Source organism: Scyliorhinus torazame, chromosome 1 (assembly GCF_047496885.1).
Source record: "Scyliorhinus torazame isolate Kashiwa2021f chromosome 1, sScyTor2.1, whole genome shotgun sequence".
Taxonomy (NCBI): Eukaryota; Metazoa; Chordata; class Chondrichthyes; order Carcharhiniformes; family Scyliorhinidae; genus Scyliorhinus; species Scyliorhinus torazame.
In genome coordinates this window covers 238,405,587-238,427,538 of record NC_092707.1, presented here as the reverse complement: position 1 = coordinate 238,427,538, position 21,952 = coordinate 238,405,587, and the positions used below count along the sequence as shown (strand labels likewise).

The following is a 21,952-nucleotide window of genomic DNA, read 5'->3' as shown; positions in this document are numbered from 1 at the left end:
AAAAGTGAAGTCGTATGGGGTTCAGGGTGTACTAGCTAGATGGATAAAGAACTGGCTGGGCAACAGGAGACAGAGAGTAGTGGTGGAAGGGAGTGTCGCAAAATGGAGAAAGGTGACTAGTGGTGTTCCACAGGGATCCGTGCTCGGACCACTGTTGTTTGTGATATACATAAATGATCTGGACGCAGGTATAGGTGGTCTGATTAGTAATTTTGCAGACGATACTAAGATTGGTGGAGTTGCAGATAGCAAGGAGGACTGTCAGAGAATACAGCAAAATATAAATAGATTGGAGAGTTGGGCAGAGAAATGGCAGATGGAGTTCAATCCAGGCAAATGCGAGGTGATGCATTTTGGAAGATCTAATTCAAGAGCGGACTATACGGTAAATGGAAGAGTCCTGGGGAAAATTGATGTACAGAGAGATCTGGGACTTCAGGTCCATTGTACCCTGAAGGTGGCATCGCAGGTCGATAGAGTGGTCAAGAAGGCATACAGCATGCTTGCCTTCATCGGATGGGGTATTGAGTACAAGAGTCGGCAGGTCATGTTACAGTTGTATAGGACTTTGGTTAGGCCACATTTGGAATACTGCATGCAGTTCTGATCGCCACATTACCAGAAGGATGTGGATGCTTTGGAGTGTGCAGAGGAGGTTCACCAGGATGTTGCCTGGTATGGAGGTTGCTAGCTATGAAGAAAGGTTGAGTAGATTAGGATTGTTTTCGTTGGAAAGACGGAGGTTGAGGGGGGACCTGATGAGGTCTACAAAATTATGAGGTATGGACAGGGTGGATAGCAACAAGCTTTTTCCAAGAGTGGGGGTGCTAACTACAAGGGGTCACAATTTCAAGGTGAGAGGGGGAAAGTTTAAGGGAGATGTGCGTGGAAAGTTTTTTTTTTACACAGAGGTTGGTGGGTGCCTGGAACGCTTTGCCAGCAGAGGTGGTAGAGGCAGGCATGATAGCATCATTTAAGATGCATCTAGACAGATATATGAACGGGCGGGGAACAGAAGGAAGTAGATCCTTGGAAAATAGGTGACAGGTTTAGATAAAGGATCTGGATTGGCGCAGGCTGGGAGGGCCGAAGGGCCTGTTCCTGTGCTGTCATTCTCTTTGTTCTTTGTTCTAGTTTGGAGGGAGCAGGAGGTGGACCTTCAGGGATGCACCAGGGTTCAGTCTGGCTGTGTTATAAAACACCACGCCTTAAATTCACGATATTTAATCGCCACTTCCTTACCCTCGCGATCTTCAGTGGGACTGGAGTGTCGGCTCAGTGACTTGAACTGCAGCTCGGCTGCTATGGATGCTAAGCGATCATTTTCAGGGACACTCGAACCCCTATTTTGAAACAAACAAGATCACATCAGAAACATTCCAATTCATCTGCATTACAACACAACTCAAACATTTACTGGCAATGCACTTGGTAATATATCAGACGAACACCGTTTGAAATATAAACAAACAGAGTGGCACAGTTGGGCAGTGGTTCGCACTCAAGACATTCATCATCCTGACTTGAATCTATATTGCCATTCCTTCACTGCCACTGGGTCAGAATTCTGGAACTCCTTTCCGAATAGCACTGTAGGTGCATCTACGCCAAATGGACTACAACGCTTCATGAAGACAGTTCACCACCACATTCTCACGGGCAATTAGGGATGAGGAACAAATGTTGACCTTGTCAGCAATGCTCACATCCCATGAAAGAATTTTTTAAAACACTTAGGTTTATATTTCCTCCTTTAATACTATGCTTTCAAACGTCTGACACTAGATGATTAAAAAAGCATTGCCTACTTAAGACAGAGAGCAATAGATTATGACATTGAGGGAACCTAGGATTACGGGGATGGTGTAAGGTGGTGAATTTGAGGTAGAAAAATCAGTTATGATCTTTTTCAATCGCAAGGTGGCTCAAAATGCTGAATAACCGACTCGTATTGCTATGAAATAGCACTTCTTATATTATGTTATAATTCAAAATTGAAAGAAAATGTAGTCATTTAATAATTTGAGTTCAGCAATGTAGTAATTAGCATTATCTGCAACATGTGACTCTGGTGCCAAAAGGAAATTTGAGATATCAGAAAATTTGAATTAAGAAACTTAACTGATTGAACTGATATATGAAAAAGAAATACAGGTGCCATAAATGCCATCTGTTCACGGTGTGAGTAAAGCTACCTTAATTCATTTGCAGTGCTTGCAGACTTGGTGTGATTGAGGTCACCACCAACTACAGGGGCTGAGCGAATAGCAGCGATGCATTGGTTCCGTACTTCAGAGCCAAGACTCCTTGGGCTGTGATAAGTAAAGTAGAAAACAATTCAAGAACATATAAATGTAGCTGACAATTTTAGAAGAAAAATAAATGAATATTGCATGCAGCATTATTACTACAGTGGTAGTTTGATGTTAAGAGAAAGTTCGGAATTAATTGAATAAACATGGACAAACTGACTATGCACTCCATTTTGTGCACTGAACATATTAATCATAAAAATAATTATATTTGCCTTAAGATTCTTCTACGATATGATGAACGGAGTTTCACTATTGTTAATGTCAAATAACGTTTTTAGCTAGGGCATACTATGCTTTGATTTCTCAGTGCTGCTGCAGGTTGCAAGGTGGTTATCACATTGCAATCAGAAAAAGTGCGATGAATGCTATAATCCTACAGTGAGTGCTAAGGATGAAGTGTTCCCATTCCCTCCCGCCCCTCCCCCACGCCCCCATGTTCTGAATTGGTTCCATCAGGATCTGAAAATTCTCTCAGTTACACAGAAATACTAACTGGTGAACAAAGCTGAAGTATCCTTAACTTCAGGAAGATAGAACTTTTAAGGTAACATTCTGACCATCAGTTCAGGCCACCATTAGAAACCAAAAATTAATATGCTATTGGTACCAAACATCTACCACCAGTTGGTTAAAAAGTGCAGCAAAATAAACTGGTTAACTCTCGATTTAGACTAAGGTTCAGAATTTTGTTTCGATTATATGCAGATCATGTAACAATGATCTCATGCACGTACTAACAACATGCAGTACATTTGACACTTACCATTATAAATGCTGACAGCAGATAGCACAACCAAAAAATCACTGACAAAAGGGGTATGGTTGCATAGTGGTTACGATAAAGGACCAGTAATCAGGGGTCTGGACTGATTATCTGGCAACATGAGTTCAAATCCCATTGAGCAGCTGAGGAATTTAAACTCAATTAATTAATTTAATTAATCTGGAATTTAAAAAGCTAGCATCAGCAATGAAGACCTGGGGCGAGATTCTCCAAACCCCCGCCGGGTCGGAGAATCGCCGGGGGCTGGCGTGAATCCCGCCCCCGCCGGTTGCCGAAGTCTCCACCACCGGATATTCGGCAGGGGCGGGTATCGCGCCGCGCCGGTTGGCGGGCCCCCCCCGCTCGATTCTCCAGCCCGGATGGGCCGCAGTCCCACCGCTAGAATGCCTGTCCCGCCGGCGTAAATTAAACCACCTACCTTACCGGCGGGACAAGGCGGCGCGGGCGGGCTCCGGGGTCCTGGGGGGCGCGCGGGCCGATCTGGCCCCGGGGGGTGCCCCCACGGTGGCCTGGCCCACGATCGGGGCCCACCGATCCGCGGGCGGGCCTGTGCCGTGGGGGCACTCTTTCCCTTCCGCCTCCACCATGGCAGAAGCGGAGGAGACTCCCTCCACTGCGCATGCGCGGGAATGCCGTCAGCGGCCGCTGACGCTCCTGCGCATGCGCCGCCTGGAGATGTCATTTCCGCGCCAGCTGGCGGGGCACCAAAGCCTTTCCGCCAGCTGGCGGGGCGGAAATTCGTCTGGCGCCGATCTAGCCCTTCAATGTTGGGGCTCGGCCCCCAAAGATGCGGAGCATTCCGCACCTTTGGGGCGGCGCGATGCCCGTCTGATTTGCGCCGTTTTGGGCGCCAGTCGGCGGACATCGCGCCGTTTCCGGAGAATTTCGCCCCTGATTTTCATAAAACCCCATCTGGTTCACAAATTGATTTGGGGGAGGGAATCTAGCCTCCTTGCCTGGTCTGGCTGGCATATGACGCTCGACCCAATGCAACGTGATTTGACTTTGACTGCTGCTGTCTGAATCAGCCGAGAAGTCAGTTTATCAAAACCCTTTTTAAAAACAGAATGAGAAACAACCTGACTGGCAGCACGGTAGCATTGTGGTTAGCACAATTGCTTCACAGCTCCAGGGTCCCAGGTTCGATTCCGGCTTGGGTTACTGTCTGTGCGGAGTCTGCACATCCTCCCAGTGTGTGCGTGAGTTTCCTCCGGGTGCTCCGGTTTCCTCCCACAGTCCAAAGATGTGCAGGTTAGGTGGATTGGCGATGATAAATTGCCCTTAGTGTCCAAAATTGCCCTTAGTGTTGTTTGGGGTTACTGGGATAGGGTGGAGGTGTTGACCTTGGGTGGGGTGCTCTTTCTAAGAGCCGGTGCAGACTCGATGGGCCGAATGGCCTCCTTCTGCACTGTAAATTCTATGATTCTATGACTGATTGCCTGGTGTCAGCCTTGATACCAGACTCAGGCATGGCAAAATCCTTCTCATTAATATCACAGACTAGTCAAGTAACAGCCTGACAGTCATACTCAGGGGATTCTACCTTTTTAGCCAACATTCCAGACTCCATCAACACATTTGGGTATCTTCTGTCCCACTAGCAGGACAGAGTTGCCAGAAACAGTGGCACAATGGTTATAGTGAGGAAGCTGTGGGAATCTTCAACATTGACTCTGTAATTCATGAATTACATGAATTCATGGGATTAGGTCAAACATGGGCAAGGAAGCCTCCTGCCATTTTTAATTGAAAAATCAGTAGTTCTCATGTTGAACACCGCCTGTAAGAAGCATCAACAGCAGCAAAGACATAGAATTACTCGAGGTGGGGACTTCAATGTCCATCACCACTGGCTCTTCTGAAGGACAGCTGCCAGATTGGTCCTGTGGCAGCCAATGAGAGAAGCACATAACAGGAAAAAAATGGACTTGTCCTCAGCATCACCAATCTACCTTTCGCCGATGTCTCTATCCACAACAGTACTGGTGGACTGGCCATTGCAGAAGTCCTTGTGGATACAAAGTCACATCTTCATACACAGGCCAACCTCGATCACATGTGGCACAAACACAACCTGGCATCACTGAAGCACTATGGGCCAACAATAGCAGGATTCTATTCCATCACAATCTGTGATCTCATAGCCCAACGCACTGCTCACCCAAACATTATGCCCAAGACAGGCAACCAACGCTGGTTAATAAAAAATGCAAGGACATTAGAAGCAGGAGTAGATCATAAGGCCCATCAAGCCTGCTCCTCCATTTAATATGATCATGATCAATCTTCTGCCTCACCTCCATTTCCCTGCCGCACGCCAGGTTCCTCGATGCCCTGAAAGCCTAAAAACCTACCATTCTCAGCCTTAAATACATTTAATGATGGAGCATCTACAACCGACTGGGTAGACAACCCCAAAGATTCATAATGCTCCAATTGAAGATATTTTCTCTTCACCTTAGCCCAATCAATTGGGAGCCTTTATTCTGAGTGTGTCCTTGTGTTTTAGATTCCCCAGGAGAAATAACCTCTAGTTGTCTATTCTGTCAAGCCCCTTCAGAACATTGTATATTTCAATGAGATTGGCTTTTATTCTTCTGAACCCCAGCGTGGGTAGTCCCAATGTACTCAGCCTCTCATCATTGGTCAACCCTCTCCTACTACGAACCAATCTAGTCGATCTTCTCTACACCACCTGCAGAGAGAGTATAACCTTCCTGAGGTATGCAGACCAAAACACTGTTCACCAAAGCACTATACAATAGCAGCAAGACTTCCTATTCTTTTTAAAAATCTTTTTATTGGCATTTTCCAAATTTATAAACAGTTATATACATTGTAAGTTGTGTATATTTACTGAATTGTACAGAAAGGTTTGTCTTGTCCTTCCCTTAATTTACCCTATGTACATGTTGCCGCACTCTGGCTCGGCTTGTGGTCCCCCCCCCCCCACCCCGTGCGCCTGTGTCATTGTCCCCTCATCTCTTTTCTTCCCCCGTCAACTTTGGCTGTGCTTCCCCTGTGATTTGGGGGAGGGGGGGGGTGGAGAGGAGGGGTTTCCCCCTCCCTCCCACGTTGCTCCCTTTTGTGTCTTTTTGGGAACAGGCCGACGAACTGCCCTATGCATCTAGGAAGCCTTCCTCCGACCCTCTGATGGCATACTTAATCTTCTCCAAGATATTCGAACGGTCAGTGAGCCAGTCTGCAGCTGTGAGTCGTGCTGCTGATCACCAGCCGAGCAGGATTCTCTCTCCGGCGTGCGATTAGGGAAGCGAAGGCTTGGGCATCGGCCCTCTTCTCCATGTGTAGCTTTGGCTGCTCTGATACCCCGAAGGTTGCCACAACTGGACACGGCTTCACCCTCACCCCCACAACCTTGGACATTGCCACAGAGAAGGCTGTCCAGAACCCAGCAAGCTTGGGACAAACCCAGAACACGTGGGTGTGGTTGGCCAGGCCCCTCTGGCACCGTTCACATTTATCCTCCACCGACAGGAAGAACCTGCTCATTGGCGTTCTGGTCAGGTGTGCTCTGTGCACCACTTTTAGCTGCATGAGACTACGCCCTGCGCAGGAGTAGGTGGAGTTGGCCTTGCTCATTCCTTGGCTCCAGAGTCCCCACCCCACTTCTGTCCCCAGTTCGTCCTCCCATTTCCGTCGGTCTCGTCCAGTGGTGTTCAGGCTCTGTCCAGTAGCTGTCCGTATATTTTCCCATATAGCCCCCCCTTCTTTACTGTCTGTGCTTATCAGGTCCTCTAATAGTGTAGACTCCAGGGCCCTGGAGTGCCCTACTGTCTCTTTGCGGAGGAAGTGCTTTATTTGCACGTGTCTCATTTCCTGTCCTGTTGGCAGTTTCCACTCCTCCGTCAGTTGGTCCAGTGTCGGCAGTCTGGAAAAGTCCCTAACTGTCAGTATGCCCCCGTTCCGTCTCCATTTCCTAAAGGTAGTGTTTAGCATGGCTGTGGGGAATTTGTGCTTGCAGCAGATGGGAGCCATGTGGGACATCTTAGTTAGCCCGAAGTGCTGTCTCAGTTTGGCCACTACCACTGGGCTTGTTGTGTATTTTGTCGAGGGGGATGGGAGTGCTGCTGTAGCCAGGGCCTGGCGGGTCGTTCCCTTGCAGGAGGCCTCCTCCATCTGCACCCACTCCCGAGTTGGGTTTGTGCACCCATTCCCTCACTCTTTCCGCCGTTGCTGCCCAGTGGTAGTACCGCAGGTTCAGTAATGCCAAGCCACCTTTTATTTTCCTTCTTTGCAGTGTCAGTTTGGTAATTCTCAGGTTCTCTTCCCCCCCCCCCCCCAATAAACACCATGATTAAATTGTCTGCGTTTTGGAAAAGGCCTTGGTGATGAAGATCGGTATGGATCTAAACAGGAAGAGGAACATTGGCAGTACGTTCCTCTTGATCGTCTGCACTCTCTTTGCCAGGAAGAGTGGGAGTGAGCCCCACCTCTGTAGGTCCTTTTTTTACTTCCTTCACCAGGCTGGTCAGGTTTCACTTCTGGATCTGTGTCCAGTCCCTGGCTACTTGGATCCCCAGGTATCGGAATCCGTTCTGGGCTGTTTTAAACGGGAACCCCTCCAGCTGTCCCTCCCCCGTTTGGGTTCACTGGGAATGCCTCACTTTTGCCCAGGTTAAGTTTGTAGCCCGAGAAGGTTCCAAACTCTTTCAGGACCTGCATGATTGCGTTTGTCCTTCCTGCGGCTTCGAGACACACAGGAGCAGGTCATCCACATAGAGTGAAACTCTGTGCTCTCTGTCTCCTCTGTAGATGCCCTTCCTCCGCTCTCAGTCCCTTTCGTCTTCTGTCCCTGCCACTTTCGTCGCTGCTGCGTCTGCTCTCCCTCAAAGTTGTTCGTTTTAATGAACTCGTCGGCCTCTGCCAGGGTGCTAAGTAGTGTTCTTTCCCCTGGTATGTCACCCAGAGTCTGGTCGGGAATAACATGCTGAATCGCACCCATTTTTGTAGAGCGCCAATTTTGATCTATTGAATTCGGCCCTCTTCTTTGCCAGGGTTGCCACAATGTTCTGGTACACCCTGATCTGTGCCCTTCCCACGGCCATGACTTCATCTGACAGGCCCACCTAGAGTTTTTTCCCAGTCCTGGAGCCGGTGCAGCTTCGCGATTATCGCCCTCGGCTGTTCCCCTGTTCTGGGTCTAAGCCGAAGCGACCTGTGTGCCCTGTCCATCTCTGGGGGTGTAAAGTTCTCTCCACAATCCTGTTACTCCGGCAGTCGTATCCTGCTCCTGTTCCGCCATTTGGTTCAGCGATCTTTCCCCCTCCTGGTTCGCCTGCGTCACCGCCTTGCCTCGTGGGGCCGCCTGTCCGTTCACCTGTTGTTCCTGCCCCTTTCCATCGCTGCTGCTTCTAGCTTCTCGCCGTCCCCTCGATCTATTGTTCGCAGGCATCTTCTTCTTCTGTGGCTTGTGTACACGGCTGGGCTTCAGGAGGCTTTTTAGGCCAAAATCCACGATAAATCTACTGTATTGGGTCCGACTGAGAGGAGAGCCACCTGATGTGCGTCCGCTCAGCACATCGCCACCATCTTGTCAAGACTTCCCTAATCTTGTACTCCAATCTTCTTATATGAAAGACCAATGTGGCATCTGCCTTCCAAATTGCTTGCTGTATCTGCATTCTAACTTTGTGTTCCTTTGTAAATACACCCATCTCTGAACATTTAAAAGTTTCATATTTTAACAAACGATTCGGGGCAGCACGGTAGCACAGTGGTTGGCACAGTTGCTTCACAGCTCCAGGGTCCCAGGTTCGATTCCCGGCTTGGGTCACTGTCTGTGTGGAGTCTGCACGTTCTCCCCGTGTGTGCGTGGGTTTCCTCCAGGCGCTCCGGTTTCCTCCCACAATCCAAAGATGTGGTTAGGTGGATTGGGCATGCTAAATTGCCCTTAAGTGTCCAAAAATGTTAGGTGGGGTTATGGGGATAGGGTGGAGGTGTGGGGTGCTCTTTCCAAGGGTCGGTGCAGGCTTGTTGGGCCGAATGGCCTCTTTCTGCTTTGTAAATTCTATGTCTAATTCTACTTTCTATTTGTACTATCATAGCACATAATCTCACTCTTAACTCATCTGTCATCTTGTTGCCCACTCACTTAACCTGAGTGTATCTTTTGCAGCTTCTTTGTGTCCTCTGCAAAAGTCGATGCGACGTGGCTAGTGCGTGGGTGGAATTAGCATACTTTCCGTTTTTGTGTATTAGCTTGATTCTCATTTTCAGTCTACACCACTGGCTGGCAAGGTGAAAAAAAAAATTCAAATATGTAATTCTCTCCCCTGTCAGTATGCAACCTCTCCATTGATAGGCCCTCAGCTGTGCTGTCTCATGGCAACACTGCCTTATGGCCCCAGGTTAAAGCATCAGAGGAACTCAGAAGGTTTGGTCCCCAGACTTGCAGTGCGCAGGCTCACTGACTGTGAACTCGCCATGGCACTCCTGAATCAACTCCCAGCTATGAGTGAATAGCTTCACTGTATGGTGGATACCTCAGGAGTGTTGAAAGCTATGGGAGAAATAATGTGTAGCGGGGCCCAAAGGCAGACTAATGTCTAAACATGTCAGTCATCTTTCAGCCAATCCCTATACCCAAAACGGTGCCAAATCTAATGCTTTGCATTATTTTGGACCCAACCAGGGATGCACCTTCTCTACAGGGCATTAACCAACATGAGAGACAGCAATGTGATAATGCCAATTTGATTGGTGTAGAGAACATGTATTACAAATTGTCTCTGGCAGTGGGAGGGACCATTGCGTCCCACTGTCAGCCACTGCTCACTTTAAGCTGGGAAACCCTCGGCTAATAAGATGCTGAGCCATCACATTCTATTTGCTTCAATGGGTGTTTGGAGTTTAGAGTCTTTGCTGAACAACTGCATGGAATTCATTGCGTCAGGAAAACAAAGAAGAAGATGCCAACTCTGACTGGCAAGCTGGAATATCAAGTCTATGTGTGCAATTCTCCAGAAAAAAATTCAAAGTACGGTAGCAAGCGGGAATTGCCACGAGCTTCCCAGTGTGACCAGCAACACAATTCAACGTTAACTGGTCACTTAACGAGGCCCCTCGGGCTTCTTGCCGCAAATGAAGGCTCACTACCTGATTCGCCGGGACCGTGCTCGCCAGCCCCCCGCTAATAAGGTCAGGCAGTACTTAAGCTACACTTGCTCAGCCAACCCCAGCCAACTCCTAACAATGGCGCCCAGGAGACCAGCTCCAAGATTCAGTGATGCAGACCTGGGGAGGCACCTAGATGCGGCGGAGGCCAGGAGGGATGTGGGTGTGTGTGCGTGTGCCCGTGGTTGTTCCCTTAATAAACAGATTCCAGCATTTTCCCAGTGTCTGATGTCAGGCTAACTGACCTTCAGCTCCCTTTATCTGTCGCTCTCCTTTCATAATCAACAATGTTATATTTTCTAACTTCCAATCTGCTGGATGGTTCTAGAATCTAAGGAATTTTTGAAAATCTTAATGAGTACACCCACCAACACTGTAGCTATCTGATTTAGAACTCCAGGGCCTCAAGTCCCTGGGGATGTGTTGGCTTTTAATCTCTCAGCTTTTCAAACGGTATTTCTCGGTTGATTGTGTAATTATGTTGGGCTCTTCATTCTCATTAGCCCCTCTATTACCCTAAATCTGGTGCAATTGTCTCTTTTACTAAAGATAGATACCAAATATTTGTTCAGCAGCTTTGTCTTTTCTTAATTCCCCATTGTAATTTCTTCTAACTGCCTCCAGAGTACCAACATTTCCTGTAGCTACTTACCTTTTTAAAAAATATATATACTTATAAAAGCTCTTATTGTTTTCATATTCCTGGCTAGTTTACTCTCATTCTAATTTTTCCCTTTTCATCAACTTTGCTGGTTTCTAAACCACTCCCAATCTTCAGGCTTACTACTATTATGTGCCACAATATAATGTTCTTCTTTTCATCTATTACCCTAAACTTACTAAGCCATGGATGGATTTTTCTTGCTCGGTTTTTGTTTTGAAAAGGAATTTGGTGAACAATTTGTAACACAATCAGCAAATGTGTCTAAAAATGACAAACCAACCTGATGAGGTGATAATTCAGTATTATATGCGTGCTAAACAGTGGAAGCGGCATGCTATCAACAGAGTTAAGCAATACCCAAGCAATGAATCCGATCAAAGCTCTGCAAATCCTGCCTCATTCAGTCATGAATGATGGTGGATAACTAAGCAATCGACAGGTGACAGCTTTATTAAAATCACCATCCTCATTGATGATGGAGCACATGAGTGCAGAAATCAAGGCTGAAATGTTTGCAATCACCTTCAACAAGAAGTGTTGAGTGGATGATCCATCTTAGCCTTCTCCTCGAGATTTTCCCCAGCATCACCGAAGCTAGTCTTCAGCCAATTAAATTTACTTCACTAGATATCAAGAAACAGCAGAGTACATTGAATACATAAAAGGCTATGAGCCCCCAAAACATCCTTGCTGTAGTGAAGACTTGTGTCCAGAACTAGTCATATTTCCCACTAAGCTATTCCAGCACAGCTCTAACACTGGCATCTGCCTGAAAAAGTTAGAAATCACCCAGTTAAGTCCTGCCCACAAAAATGTCAAATCCAGTCCGTTCTGGCCATCTGCTCACTGATGCTTAATTTAGATTCCACAAAGGCCATGCGACTCATCTCATTATAGCCTTGATTCAAACATGGGCACAAAAATAATTGAATCCCAAAGTAGAGGAGAGAGTATTTGATCAAGTCAGCATTTGATCAAGTTTTGCATCAAGGAGTCCTCGGAAAATTGGGAAATTAGAGGAAAATTCTCCACTGGCCAGAGTTATGCCTAGCACAATGATTGGTGATTGTGGTTGTTGGAGACCTATCATCCCAGCCCCAGGACATTGATGCATGGGTCTCTTAAGGCTGTGTCCTGGGCCCAAACATCTCGAGTTGCTTCATCAATGATATTCCCTCTCCATCATAAGGTCAGAAGAGGGGATTGTTTACTGATGATCATAGTGTTCAGCTCTATTTGCAACTCCTCAGATAAAGAAACATTCAATGCATGCAGCAAGGCCTGGACGACATTCAAGCTTGGGCTGATAAGGAGTGCCAGATAATAACCATCGCCAACAAGAGAAAACACCACCCTCTTGACATTCAGTGGCATCGCCATCATCGAAAACCCAGCCTAAATATCCTGGATTCACCATTGATCAGAAACTCAATTTGACCAGCCACATCAACATGGTGACTACAAGAGGCCAGAGGTACGACTGAAAAAGTCAGGAATACAATGGAATACTTCCCACCTGCCGAGAAAAGTACAGCTCCAACACTTGGAACTGTGACACCATCTAGGACAAAGCAACCGCTTGACTGGCACCTGAATCACCACCTTCACTCCTTTCACCACCAGCGCAGCCTGTATACATTGGCTATCTCTGACAAAATACAATGTAGAAACTTCTTTGACATGACTGTCCAAAACCACGACCTCTACCAACAAGGACAGGTGTTCAAGGGTAGCAGGGGCATCTCCTATTTCCCTCCATGTCACAGCATACAGATTGGAAATAGGTCACTGTTCCTTCATCATTTCTAGGTCAATATCCAGGAACACCTATCCATCAGCAGCATGGGAGTAACTTTGTGTGGACCGGAGTAGTTCAAGAACGTGACTCGCCATCACCTTCTCAAGGAAATTTAGGATAGGCTACATATGTTGGCCTTGCTAGTGATACCCACTTGCCATGGATGAAAAAAAATCCTAAACTTAATAAATTAATTACTACTTACTAGACAGCATGACAATTGGTCAGAAGTTGTAAGACGATGATTATTGGTCAGAGGTTGTAAGACCATGACTATTGGAGTCACAGAGAATAAGTGTTGGTCAGAGAAAAAAGCAGCAGGATGATTATTGGTTGCAGAGCAAGCAGGCGAGTAATGATTGGTCAGAAAGACTGCAAAAGAATGGTGATTTGTCAGACAATCTGCAAGAAAGTGGTTACTGGTCAGAGAGACTGGGTGACTATAGACTGCAGGAGGGCGATGACCTGTTAGAGAGACTGCAAGGAGATGAAGATTGGCCAGATTGCAGGAAACTATGATAATTTTGGGTAGCTCAGTTTGAGTTTAGAAAATACAGTCCATAGGCATTTTCAGAATCTCCAGTCGGAGACCACTTCTCATTGGCCAATACAAGCAAGAAGACTGGAATCAAACATCACTGCAGAATTCTTTGGAACTTAGAACATAGAACACACAGTGCAGAAGGAGGCCATTCGGTCCATTGAGTCTGCACTGACCCAGTTAAGCCCTCTCTTCCACCCTATCCATGTAATCCAATAGCCCCTCCTAACCTTTTTGGACACTACGGGCAATTGAGCTTGGCCAATCCACCTAACCTGCATGTCTTTGGACTCTGGGAGGAAACCGGAGCACCCGGAGGAAACCCACGCAGACATGGGGAGAACGTGCAGACTCCGCACAGAGTGACCCAGCGGGGAATCGAACCTGGGACCCTGGAGCTGTGAAGCCACAGTGCTAGCTAATTGTTCTACCGTGCTGCCCAACTTACTTAACTTGAACTGGCGAATAGATTTTTGTATTAAATGTGTTTTTGGTGCTGTCATTGTATTCAAAGAATGGCTCAACAGTAGATAAGTCAATAAGATTTCCAGCCCTGCTTTTAAGTTGTGCAGAAGGGGAGAGAACCAAACAGAGTACTATACCTGAATCCCTCGGGTGTCGGGATGATGAGATGTGGATTAGGTGGGTCACTATGGCATCGAGGTACTTTGATAGGACGAGGGCTATTTCGATGAATTCCTGGAAGGTACATAATGAATTAAATGCAAAGTTAGATGCCTATTGCAGTTAATCTGTGATAACGTTAATGATCATGTTCAGGAAACTTAAAAACATTTCCAAATAGAACAAATACTGTTGAGAAGCTATAAGCATTAATGCTACAAGCTTGTATACCAAGCAAATTCAATGATAACTTCATAACAGAAATTGACGAATACTTGTCCGATTACGTGTTTCTATAACCTTTATAATTTTGTTCTAAATTTAACCCAGATACAACATTCCAATTGTTTTCTACAAAAGATAAACTGGGCTTTAATAGATGGTGTTTAAAATCCCATGATTGTTTCAATATTACTCCTCCTCAAATATTATTTCATACTTTGATTATAAAAAAGCATGGTCAACTTCCGATGGCAGCCATGAGCTGAGCGGTCACTCGAAAGGTAGCTCCCTCCTGGAAACTTCTTCTTGGACCTTTTTGACCCGAGGAACAGGCACTAAACTTGTAAAAAGCCAAATCAATTGGACCCCCATCAACAACTTGACTAGTCGGGGATGCTGGTAAACCACCAGACAGATCGCAAGGGGAGCAAAAGCAGCGAAATAACAAAGATTGGCAGCGACCCAAAAGATACTGAAGGTCAAGAACGATGACCAGGAGAACACGTCTAGGTGCCAAAACCTCTGGCTCATTGGGCTACTAGATGCATGGAAGGTAGGAGCCTAACTGAGTTCATGTCAAGGATGCTCGGGACATTGGTCCCAGAGGAGGACTGCACCAAAACTCCAGAGGTAGACCACGCCCACATGTCGTTGCACCAGAAGCTGCAACCGGGGGAACCAATGCGGGCAGGAATCATCCGGCTACACAAAGGACAGGGAACATATCCTGAGTTGAGCAAATTGGAAGGACACGCTATCCGTGTCTACCAGGACATTGGGGCTGGACTGGCCATGCGCCGAGCAATGGGGCCAAAGGCATTTTCAAAATCAAGGTGTGATTCAGCATACAATACCTGGCGAGACTCTGGGTCACATACAAGGACAGGGACCACTTCTTCAACACGTCGGAGGAGGCAAACAATTGTGTGTAAAGAAACGAACTGGGCAAGAACTGAGTGGGATGACTTAAAGTCATGGACCTCTATGAACAGTGGGGGGTTGTATGCATTATCTGTGGTTGTCTGTTTTTATCCTTTGGTTAATCTTTTTCTGTTCTCCTCTGCGGTCTTTGCCCCGGTCGGTGGGTAACCCTTCTATGTCTCTTCCGCAATTGTCTAGTGGGGAAATCAGCACATGCATTGGCAATACAAACCATTTTACAGAGCTTGTGTGATACCAGGGGTTAGGGCTAAATGGAAGGACTCTATACGCAGCAGGGCCAGGCCAACAGGGCGAGGACGGGTCTGGCACTCCTCCTTGGGCGTCAAAGCAGACACTCCACCAGCCCAAAACAGAGCGATACAAAATAGGGAAGGTAAAGTCAGGGCGGGGGGCACACCATACTAGTGAGTATTCTGGTAAACCGGAGTAACGAGCTGTGGGAGAAGGGTTCTTTAAAAGGAGGGAACGTCTAGCAGGGATGCGCAGGGCTTGAAGGATGCAACAAGAGGGGATAGAATGCTGGGCACACAGATTACACGGGGGTATGGGTGGAAAGAGGAAAGTGGCGGCAGCCATATTGGACGGGCCAAGAACAAAGGCAAACCCGGGCATGCAGGGGCATGTCCACGAGGCAAACATGGCTGACCCCAAAGGAGCAAGGAACAGAAACCCTCCGCCAGGATAGTCACCTGAAACATGAGGGTACTTAATGGCCCAATCAAAAGATCCTGACTCGTCGTCCACCTGAAAAGCCTGAGGGCCGACGTCATCTTTCTCCAGGAGACGCAACAAAGAACTAAAGACCTGATAAGGGTAAGCTTTTGAAAAAGGATGACATTGGCCATCAACAGATACATGAACTGCGACCAGAATGGGGAGGTACCTCCCTCCACATTCTGAAATGTACTGAAGATAGTGATCAGAAGGGAGATAATAGCATAAAGGACTCAAAGGGGCTGGTTTAGCACAGGGCTAAATTGCTGGCTTTGAAAGCAGACCAAGCAGCATGGTTCAATTCCCATAACAGCCTCCCCGAACAGGCGCCGAAATGTGGCGACTAGGGGCTTTTCACAGTAACTTCATTTGAAGCCTACTCGTGCCAATAAGTGATTTTCATTTCAAAGGGATAGGAGACAAAAGGCAGCCAGACAATGGTTGACAGACCCCATACTGGAAGTGGATCGGTGGGGGCCGTGGAGTTGCTCTTGGAGAGGAAAAGATTACAAATGGAATTCAACCTGATCTCCACTGGGAAAGCAGTGACCACCTCTGGTGGACTTGGGGGACCTTCTACGAACATAGGGATAAGGCCAGCCGCCTGCTGGCCCACCAGTGGAGGAAACAGGCAGCCGCACAAGAGATAGCGCAGATCCGAGACAGGTGGTCACAGCTCCAGAGGAAATCAATGCAGAGCCTTTGCAATCTTCTACCGGGGACTGTACACATCCGAGCCCCCAGAGAGAGAATGAAAGGTGAAGCAGTTCCTGGGCGGACTGGTCTTCCCAGCTGTGCGGGAGGAAAAGGTACAGGGATTGGAAGCACTGTTGGGTCAAGAGGAGGTCATGGAGTGCATCAACTCCATGAAATCCAAGAAGGCACCGGGACCTTTAGCAGCAGTGCCTCCCCCGCACCTGCGGGAGATGTTCAATGACTCACTGTCAAGGGGGGCCTTGCCATCCACGCTGGCACAGGCCTTGATCTCACAGATCCCGAAGAAAGACAAAGACTCGGCAGAGTGTGGGTCATACAGACCCATCTCATTCCTGAACACTGACCTAAATGTCCAAGTGCAAATTCTGGCACGAAGACTGGAGAGTTGCTTGCCAGAGGTTAACACATAACATCAGACTGGGTTTGTCAGGGCAGATAGCTGATGGCAAACATCAGGTGCCTGTTTAACGTAGTCATGTCCCCAACCATTGAGGAGACACCAGGGGTGATATCTCCCTGGATGCAGAGAAAGTCTTCGACCAGGTGGTGGAAGTACCTCTCGGGGTACTGGAACGGTTTGGATTCGGACCAGTGTTAAACTCGTGGGTGAAGTGCTGTGCAGCGCTCCCATGGCGAGCTTATGGATGAACATCACCAGTTCAAATTACTTCCGGCAGCACAGAGGCATGAGGCAAGGGTGCCCATTGTCCCCGCTGCTGTTCACTCTGGCAATTGAGCCACTGGCTATCGCACTCATATCAGCGGAGGGCTGGCGAGGCATTCTGTGATGAAGTAGGGAGCACAGTGTCTCGCTCTATGCAGAAGACCTGCTGCTCTACATTTTGAATTCCCAAGCCAGCATGTGAAAGATAATGAACTCCTGAGAGAGTTCAGAGCCTTCTCGGGAAACAAATTAAACCCGAGCAAAGCAAAACCTTCCCAGTGAACTCCCAGGGGGAGAAGCAGGATTGGGAACACTGCCATTCAAACCAGTCCAAATTAAATCCAAATACCTGGGGATCTAGATAGCCCACAACTGGGCCCAGCTCCACAAGTGGGTCCTGTCTAGCTTGGTGGAGTAGATGAATGGGGACGTGTGGAGGTGGGGCTCACTCCTGCTCTCCCTGGCGGGGAGAGTACAGACAATAAAGATGAACATCCTGTCAAGGTTCCTCTTAGTGTTTAGATCACTGCAGATCTTCATCCCCAAATCCTTCTTCACCAAGGCAGACAAACTAATCTCGGCCTTCGTGTGGGCAGGAAAGAACCCAGGATCTGTAAAACCATTCTGCAGAGATGGCGGCTGTAAAACCATTCTGCAGAGATGGGATTCTGGACCACATTCTTTGAAGCCATGTGCAAAGTCGTTGGAGTTAAGATGGAGCCATACCCATTGGCGGTGTAAAACCACCTGTAGTACAATGGGCAGCAAATGTGGAACAGGTGCGGAATGGGTCACTGCCTCACTCCCATTCCCCCCAGCCAAGTACTCGCCCGGTGATGGTAGCATCACTGAAAGCCTGGAACCAGCTTAGGCACCATTTCAGGCTAAAAGACAAGATGCATCCCGGCCAGAACGGATATCACATACAAAACCTGGGGAAGGGAGGAAGGGGTGTTGAGGGCCAGATACAAGTACGTAGACGGCAGAGTAGCAACCTTAGAGAAACTAACAGAGAAGTTCCAACTCCCGAAATGGAGCACGGTTCGTGATCTTCAGAACAAGCCTTCCTCCACAAGGAGACCCCATCCTTCCCCCAGTTACCCAGGCACACCCCGCTAGACAGATTGATATCACAGGAAGAGTTAGGGGAGGGTAAGTGTGCATACATATATGGACAACCGCTAGAAGAGGTAAAGACCGCACTGGACGAAACAAGAGAGGTGGGAGGAAGAACTAGGCCTTGAGCTAGGAGGACGACTCTGGCCAGAGATCTTGCACGGAGTAAACTCCACCTCCTCATGTACGAGGCTGAGCTTGATGCAACTGAATGTGGTGCACAAGGCACACCTGATCAGGACTAGCATGAGCGGGATCTTCTGGGGGTGGAAGACCGCTGTGAATGATGTCAGGGGAGTCCGTCCAACCACGCCCACATTTTCTAGTGCTGCCCAAGACTGATGGGATTCTGGATCACATTCTTTGAAGCCATGTGCAAAGTCGTTGGAGTTAAGATGGAGCCATAGCCATTGGTGGCAGTCTCTGGGGTGTCTGAACAGCCTGGACTCTTCGAAGGGGGGGGGGGGGGGGGGGGGTGCTGCTGAGGCCCTGACCTTCACCTCCCTGATAGCCCGGCAACAATTTTTATTCGGATGGAGATCAGCAGCGTGCCCCAAGGCCATAGACTGGCTTTCTGACCTGGCAGAATTCCTGAGGCCAGAAAGGTTCAAATTTGGCATCAGGGGGTCAGAGGAAGGGTTCCACTCCAGGTGGAAGCAGTTCACCACCATCTTCGAAGGCCTGGGGGTGCAATCACATTACTAAAAAAACAAATTGTTTGCACTACATCCATTGCACGGATGCTCGTGAGCTGTATCACGGTTATGTTGTGCAGTAATTTGTTGAATAAAAATGTTTTTTTTAAAAATAAGCATGGTCACAGATACAAGAATTGTTTAGGATCATTTTTTTTTAAGGCTTTGAATGGTTTGGCGTCTTTTCAAATATGCTATCTGAATTGCCAATTCTAAATAGTAGAGGTACATCTAAACAAGATACAGATTAATAAGGAAAAGTGGCAATTGTTAGTACCAGCACCATCTTACTGCCAACACCCATTATCGTTAACACAGCAAGCAATACACATTCCTCTCGCTCTTCAGCTCTGAAGAGTCATCATACAGACTTGAAACATTAACCCTGTTTCTCTCTCCACAGATGCTGCCAGGCTCGAGTTTATCCAGCATTTTCTGTTTTCGTAACAAGCAATACAATGAGCTTCCATACAGACCAGCTGAATGTGTGGACACCCAGCTATGAAGGAGGTGGGATCTGGAACAATAGCTTGAAACCTCTAGCAGGGACTTGCAATATATTCTAGCTCAAACTAGAAATGTGCCAGCTTGTCAACAGAGCAACAATCGTTTAAAAGGGAAGTTGGAGTGGACAGGTTGAAATAGGCATTGTTGGCATAGAATGGCAATGTTCAATAATAATAAACGCTTATTGTCACAAGTAGGCTTCAATGAAGTTACTGTGAAAAGCCCGTAATATTTAATAATATTTATTAAGAATGCTAATGAACTTCTAAAATGTTGGAAATACTCGGTGGGTAGGGCAGCATCTATGGAAAGAGAAACAAAGCTAGCTAATGTTTTAATGAAAGGTCATCGATCTGAAACATGGTTTCTCTCTCCACAGAGTATTTTCAGCATTTCGTGTTTCGGTTTCAGATTTCTAGATGGCACAGTATCATGCTTTGAATGAGTCTTAAAATACAAAATATAATTTTTCTCAAGTTGTATTAAGTATACAATACTGAACACAAACCTGTCACAGGGCTATGAGGCTTTCCTATCACATGGCCGATGCACTCATTCATTAGAGACTGCAAACTCTGCAAAAAGTAATAAAGGATGCACTTCAACACTAGAGCTCAATCAATAGTTGAGAATTCTGTCAGCTCATTTACCTAAGATTTAACTAATAGAAAAGTATTACAACCTAATGAACAACCTGTAAAAAATAAAGTCAGACGGCACACCATAGAAATCACACCAGATTTTACTGGCGCGTCGCCCAGAAAACAGACGCCTATGTCAATATGTAACATACATTTAATGTTACGGTAATGTGAACGGAGAACTAAATATTATTGGTTTGGAATCGGTAAAACTGGTTAAAGGAATACACAATGAAGGGAAGGATATCAAAAATATTTTCCGTACGTTTACAATTTGAAAATTATAAGTGATAAACATAGTTGTATGGTTTATATTTCAATTCATGGGAAGGGTACATCACCCATCTTTCAGATGAGGCCGTCCCTACCTCTTCAGGCATCATAGAAGATGCCACAGCACTGTGCCCATGCCAATATGTGATCAACATCACTTAAAAAAAAATTCTGGTTATTTAACTTATTACGGTTTGTAGGATCTTGCTCTGCATGAATTGACCACCATGTTTCCTACATCTGAACAACGATGACTTTAAATGCACTTCAGAGAGTAAAGCATTTTGAGACATTCGGAATGCAACACAGTACAACTTTAGCAGGAGCTAGCAGACACTCCTATAACAGTTTGTATGAGATTAAACACAGAGAACCATCAGCTGGGACAATAGCATATGTCTCTCATTATGACAGGCGTGGTGGTTTAAAAATGATCTGCGTAGTTAAGGTAACAGCAGAACTAAAAAAAAAAAGTTAGTTAACGTTTAGCTTGGAAGCCAGCAGACTACAACATGACTCAGTGGCTATTTACTGAATTTTTCCCGACCAATTTACTGACAAAATATCCGAACACGATCGCCAGGTGACAGATGCACTGTATAGACCACAAAAGGTGGTGTGATGATAGCAAGTTACCAAAAAGTCATCTTCTGGAAGAGCTGAAATAAATCCTGGTTCAATTGCCTGAAGGAAATCAAAGCCTTGGGTTGCCCACCTGTAAATGGATCATAACATTAGAAGGATAGTACTGATTTAGAGGGAAAAAAACTATTAAAATATTTATTTTTATATGAATATATCGAACCTGGGTCTTGTTCCCCTCCCGCTTTCACATTTTGTAAGCACGTAGGTCATCCACTTTCTAGCAAAGCTTATAAATTTGTCCCCCATCCTCTGCCTGAATTCTCCAGACATCAGACGCACAGCTTCTTTGTGATACTGAAAAGACAAAAATAATTTTAAAACATTTATAGATGGCAATACATTGTGCTTGTTACTCCAACTTCTAGTAAAATCATCTTGAACAACAAAGGCAACTGAAGGGTATAAACCATCAAAAAACGTTTTTCTATAAGTAAAGGTTTGACCAAGATCAAGGAGTTACAGTGACAAAGGGACTTTTATGGAAACTGGATGCATTTTCTTTGGCTGGCATTCAGTCAGCTGAAGGGGCAGCTGTACCATTCAGTTTTCACCTAAATCAGAGTGGGACCAGTGGCCTGGTGAATCATACATCTGGGGCTTTTACAGAAAGAGCACCGGGCGGGGGGGGGGGGGAAGAGAGAGAGAGAGAGAGAGAGAGAGAGAGAGAGAGAGAGAGAGAGAAAGAGAGAAATTTGGAAAGTTAAAGAGATAAGACATACTATAAGACCATAAGACATAGGAGCAGAATTAGGCCACTTGGCCCATCAAGTCTACGCCACCATTCAATCATGGCTGATATTTTCTCATCCCCATTCTCCTGCCTTCTCCCCATAACCCCTGATTCCCTTATTAATCAAGAACCTATCTATCGCTGTCTTAAAGACACTCAGTGAATTGGCCTCCACAGCCTTCTGTGGCAAAGAGTTCCACAGATTCACCACCCTCTGGCTGAAGAA

The 21,952-nt window shown here is 46.6% G+C and overlaps 1 protein-coding gene across 3 annotated transcripts in view; it reads right to left on the bottom strand.

Moving 5' to 3' along the window:
- Positions 1 to 21,952, bottom strand: part of map3k4 (mitogen-activated protein kinase kinase kinase 4) — a 234,086-nt gene that overhangs the window by 59,646 nt on the left and 152,488 nt on the right. For all 3 annotated transcript variants that reach the window (XM_072503694.1, XM_072503685.1, XM_072503676.1), the window contains 6 exons: positions 21,157 to 21,290; positions 20,988 to 21,066; positions 19,946 to 20,012; positions 13,839 to 13,935; positions 2,196 to 2,312; positions 1,243 to 1,343 (listed from right to left, as the gene is read on the bottom strand). In XM_072503694.1, the coding sequence (XP_072359795.1) occupies positions 1,243 to 1,343; positions 2,196 to 2,312; positions 13,839 to 13,935; positions 19,946 to 20,012; positions 20,988 to 21,066; positions 21,157 to 21,290 (595 nt within the window). The remainder of the gene's footprint in view (positions 1 to 1,242; positions 1,344 to 2,195; positions 2,313 to 13,838; positions 13,936 to 19,945; positions 20,013 to 20,987; positions 21,067 to 21,156; positions 21,291 to 21,952) is intronic.